The sequence below is a fragment of the Priapulus caudatus genome, unplaced genomic scaffold (assembly GCF_000485595.1).
Source record: "Priapulus caudatus unplaced genomic scaffold, Priapulus_caudatus-5.0.1 Scaffold379, whole genome shotgun sequence".
In the NCBI taxonomy this organism is placed as follows: Eukaryota; Metazoa; Priapulida; class Priapulimorpha; order Priapulimorphida; family Priapulidae; genus Priapulus; species Priapulus caudatus.
Genome location: NW_014577440.1, coordinates 118,842 through 123,748, shown reverse-complemented (window position 1 = coordinate 123,748; position 4,907 = coordinate 118,842). Strand labels below are relative to the sequence as shown.

Here is a 4,907-nt window from a genome sequence, read left to right as displayed (position 1 = left end):
CAGTTGTTATATCGAAATAGGAAATATCACGATCGATCGATCTATACCCTCTCAGGGGCGGATTCAGACCGTATTTGCCGTATTGGGAAATACGGTCTAGATTTCAAAGTGCCTTTCGAAATTTTGCGCTCACTGTGGGGTGGTGTGCCCTTTTTGGGCGATGTGCCATTTAAATCTGGAAAAATACTGTCTAGCCTCAGCCCTGGAACCGGCCCTGGGTGTCACCATAGTGTCACGTAGTCCAGTAGCAGTGCACACGGAGCCCACTCGGCCGCGGGCAAAATATATATATCACCTCAAAATGAAAATTGATAACACCTCACGCTCAACTTTAGTTGGCATTCAAGAAGCGTGCGTGGGGTGCATCCTTCCGATAAGAAGTGGGTGCAGGGGCGGATTCAGACCGTATTTGCCGTATTGGGAAATACGGTCTAGATTTCAGTGCCCTTCGAAATTTACAGAAAATACAAAAAATACAGAAAACAATTTGATGGAATTTGGCTATATTCTTTATTTTTTATTTTTTGTTCTGATTCATTGACAGGACTTAAAGGAAATCAAAATTTTACATGGTAACAAAACTTGCTTTTATATCTGAAAAAGAAGGGAATTAAGTGCTTGAATCATTCTGCATTAATTGCTGGTATGGTATGCAAAGCGCAGGCAAAATGAAGCAGAAATAAAATTCCATATGGTTTTTAGCTATTGCTGCTTGACTAAATGTGTGCTCAAATGGTGCTCATTTTTGTGCCCAGGGACCCTTGAAATTTTGAAATTTCCTGGGGGAGGCCCCCCAGACTCCCTGCCATGTGCTTCGCGTCTAGCGGCGCTCACTGTGGGGTGGTGTGTCCTTTTTGGGGGATGTGCCCTTAAAATCTGGAAAAATACATTACTGTCTAGCCTCAGCCCTGGATCCGCCTCTGCCTCTTATGTGTCTGCGCGTAGATATGTGATTTTTGTGACAGAAATATGTCCCAAGCACCATGTAGGTACTATATAGCACTTTTAGTTTCACATGCGATCTAGCTCATATATGGCTGAGTGAGTCCACTCAGTATCACATTTGTTACCCACTTTTGCACACTTGTAAATAGGGTAGGCCTATATTTTTTAGAAGAAACCCCTTTGACCACTCAGTAATTTGAACGGGGTTTCTTCTCAAACTGTTTGTAGTTCGTTAATATGTTTTAGCATATATGTGTGTATTGCATTCTGGAACCATTGAAATAATATTTTTAAATTTATTGAATTTATCATTTCTTTCACTTTCTATTGCGAGCAGATATATTAACTTCGATATATGTTGAGTTTGTAGTGAAACGCACCGTTTCACGTCTTAATTAGGACTCTTGGCGTACGGTCTGCGCCACACATTCTGTATAGCTATTCACTGTAACCTCCGGACGGAGAGGAGAGTAAATGACGCGACTCTTTAAATAATAAAATGTGTAGAGAAGCGATGCGAATCAGAGCTTGTCGTAATGAGGGGGCCATCACGACACAGTTTGGAAAACCGCTCGCCGCGTTATAGCAATACATGTAATTACGCCTCATAGCTGCGGCTTTTCCTTTCCGTTGTCACGATGTCGATAACAAACATGACTGCGCTGACCGCAGCTATAATGACACACCACCATGGTGATATGTTAGTGGCGATCCACTTGGTCAAGCAAACATGCGTGCAATATATTCCGTCGCGCGGAAAGTGTGCTTACCTTTCATTTTAAGAACTCGGTCAGCCGTTGTTCCGGATTCGTTTAATATAAAAACGGCTGCAATTATATGTACCTACGAACAATACACGGTGCAGCTCGGAGTCAACGTTTGTCACAAAACGAGCAGATCTCTGTCGCAATCGCAGGAAAGGACACATTTACTACAGTAAGTTAATTTAACAATTCATAATTTAACTTATTGTAGGCCCTAATTAGCAATTCAATCTGTAATAGTTAGATATAAGTAATTTTTCTTACTAAAAATGAAAACATTCTTGCATAACAAAGCTCTTAGTAAGTTTTATTGGCGATTTTTTTTCTTTTCATCAGAAACACGCATTTTCTTTTAGAAATGTGTGAATCTCATTCTGCGATAGTTGCTGGTGTCCTACTGATAGCCGGGGTAAGCTACGAATACTTGTGTACATTCATTCTATATGACTGAGTTATATTTGCAATAGTTGCATCTGTTGTACGAGTTCTAATGTTATGATATGACGTATCAGAATTCTTCTTCCGCATGTAATTAACAGAACAATAGCATATACGTTATTTTTTATATATATATTCATACCTAATGTATTTTCATAATTCATGCACCCTCGAGTTCCATTGCAGCTAACTATTGCATCCGTTAGGAGGTGTATACTGCTGCTATTCTGTAAATATCTCATTACAATTTCATATACGCCTTGTAATGCACGGTGATAATTTAAAATGATATTTGACGAGTAATGAAATATACTACATGCGCGTTGGTATACCGTTTGCTCATTTTATATGACTCGTATGATATGGTCACCATTTTGTTAACTAATTTGTTTCACTAATTTGTTTTTACGAATATTCATATTTCAACAGTGTTTAGGAATCCCGACACAAGGCAGCAACGATATTACTACTAAGACTGTAGCAGGAGTTGCCACAGCTACCCAACCCCGAAATCGCGACGTTACAGATGTAGTCATACGCGTCTCCGACAGCTTCAGGCCTGACGCAGTCGGCGGTGACGGGCGCGGTACCGTCGGTGGTTATGGCAGCAGTCAGGTTGCTGGTGTTGCTGGTTTTGGCAGCGGTAATGTTGGCGGTATCGGCAGCGGTAATGTTGGCGGTTTTGGCAGCGGTAATTTTGGCGGTATTGGCAGCGGTAATGTTGGTAGTGTCGGTGGATACGGCAGCGGTAATGTTGGAGGTTTCGGCAGCAGTAATTTTGGCGGTATTGGCAGCGGTAATGTTGGTAGTGTCGGTGGATACGGCAGCGGTAGTACTAGTGTTGGCGGCTACGGCGGCGGCAATCTTGGTAGTGTCGGTGGATACGGCAGCGGTAATGTTGGCGGTTTCGGCAGCGGTAATTTTGGCGGTATTGCCAGCGGTAATGTTGGTAATGTTGGCGCTTACGGCAGCGGTAATACTGGCATCTACGGCATCGGTAATGTTGGTAGTGTCAGTGGATATGGCAGCGGTAATGTTGGCGGTTTCGGCAGCGGTAATTTTGGTGGTGTCGGTGGATACGGCAGCGGCAATAGTGGCGCTTCCGGCAGCGGTAATGTTGGCAGCTATGGCAGCGGTAATGTTGGTGGCTACGGCAGCGGTAATGTTGGCAATTCCGGCAGCGGTAATGCTGGCAGCTACGGCAGCGGTAATGTTGGCAATTCCGGCAGCGGTAATGCTGGCAGCTACGGCAGCGGTAATGTCGGCGGTTACGGCAGCGGTAATGCTGGCAGCTACGGTCGGCAGCGGTAATGCTGGCAGCTACGGTAGCGGTAATGTTGGCAATTCCGGCAGCGGTAATGCTGGCAGCTACGGTAGCGGTAATGTCGGCGGTTACGGCAGCGGTAATGTTGGCGATTCCGGCAGCGGAAATGTTGGTGGCTACGGCAGCGGTAATGTTGGCAATTCCGGCAGCGGTAATGCTGGCAGCTACGGTAGCGGTAATGTCGGCGGTTACGGCAGTGGTAATGTTGCGGAGTACGGACGTGGTAACGTTGGAATCAACAACTACAGGACGCCGTTGCCGAACGTTATTGGTGGAAGTCAAGGCTCTATCGGTCGAGGCGCGTATCCAGCTAATGCATTTGTTGGTATCAACTATATTCCCCAACACAATGCAAACAAACTCCGTACAGACAATCACGTTAGAAGAGTGCAAGATAGTAAACATAGAAAACAGGCGAAGAACCTTTATATTGACAATGGCCAGTATAATGGTAACAGCCTCGGCCGGACTTATGACACGAACTACAAAAACACTGGTGACAATACCAAGTACCAGAGGCAGTACGATTCGGACTTCCTTGGAAAACATAAGAATAACAACTACGTTAAAGGAAAAGCGTGGGGTAAGTTAGCTCAAATGTGTGATGTGCCGTTTTCACCTTTCGCGGGCGCTCTTTTATTATGATTTAGATGCGGATCCAAGATTTTGAACGCGTTGGTGACTATCGCGAGCGCCCTCCGGGCAAGGTATGGGGACTCTCTCCCAGAGAATTTCCATAATGCATTTACAGCCTTCTCAGAGTAGCAAATCAATTGTCAAGAAATCACTCCGCCTTCTCCTCAGGGTGTTTGTGGGCAGGTCGTTAAAAGGCAATATATAACTAACATAACATCCGTAGCATAATTTACTGCTAATACACATCTTCTTATGTTATAGAATGAACGCATAGTCTCTACTCTCATGTATCAAATTCTAGGAACAGCGTTTAGGTCAAAGAATATTAGGATTAAATTTGAGTTAACGCCGAGCAAGCAAAATATATGCGCACGTGACACCCGCATGTTCGTGCGCATTTGTGTGCGAGCGCGCGGGTATCTCTCTCCCTCTGTGCGTGCGCGCGCGTGCATATGTGTATGCAGGCGCGCCGGAAGCAGTTTTGGATTGGGGGGGGGCAAAGACCTAAGGGGGTTCACGATTTATTTTATCGTGTGTGCGTGAGTGCGTGTGCGCGACGTGTGTGCGTGTGCGCGACGTGTGCTTGAGCGCGTGTGTGCGTGAGCGCGTGTGTGCGTGAGCGCGTGTGTGCGTGAGCGCGTGTATGCGACGTGTGTGCGTGAGCGCGTGTGTGCGACATGTGTGCGTGTGCGACGTGTGTGCGACTTGTGTGCGTGTGTGCGACGTGTGTGCGTGAGCGCGTGTGTGCGTGAGCGCGTGTGTGCGTGAGCGCGTGTGTGCGACGTGTGTGCGTGAGCGCG

The 4,907-nt window shown here is 45.8% G+C and overlaps 1 protein-coding gene and 1 long non-coding RNA gene across 2 annotated transcripts in view; both read left to right on the top strand.

Moving 5' to 3' along the window:
• The first annotated feature begins 1,848 nt into the window (after nucleotides 1–1,848).
• On the top strand, nucleotides 1,849–2,676 carry LOC106809718. The gene is made up of 3 exons (XR_001393901.1): nucleotides 1,849–1,881; nucleotides 2,046–2,118; nucleotides 2,577–2,676. It is a non-coding gene; the product is annotated as an uncharacterized LOC106809718 (long non-coding RNA).
• Nucleotides 2,677–2,748: 72 nt separating this feature from the next.
• Nucleotides 2,749–4,907, top strand: part of LOC106809711 (ATP-dependent RNA helicase glh-2-like) — a 4,379-nt gene continuing 2,220 nt past the window's right edge. Inside the window, exons 1-3 of the mRNA XM_014812886.1 lie at nucleotides 2,749–2,762; nucleotides 2,861–3,402; nucleotides 3,440–4,054. Of these exons, the coding sequence (XP_014668372.1) occupies nucleotides 2,749–2,762; nucleotides 2,861–3,402; nucleotides 3,440–4,054 (1,171 nt within the window). The remainder of the gene's footprint in view (nucleotides 2,763–2,860; nucleotides 3,403–3,439; nucleotides 4,055–4,907) is intronic.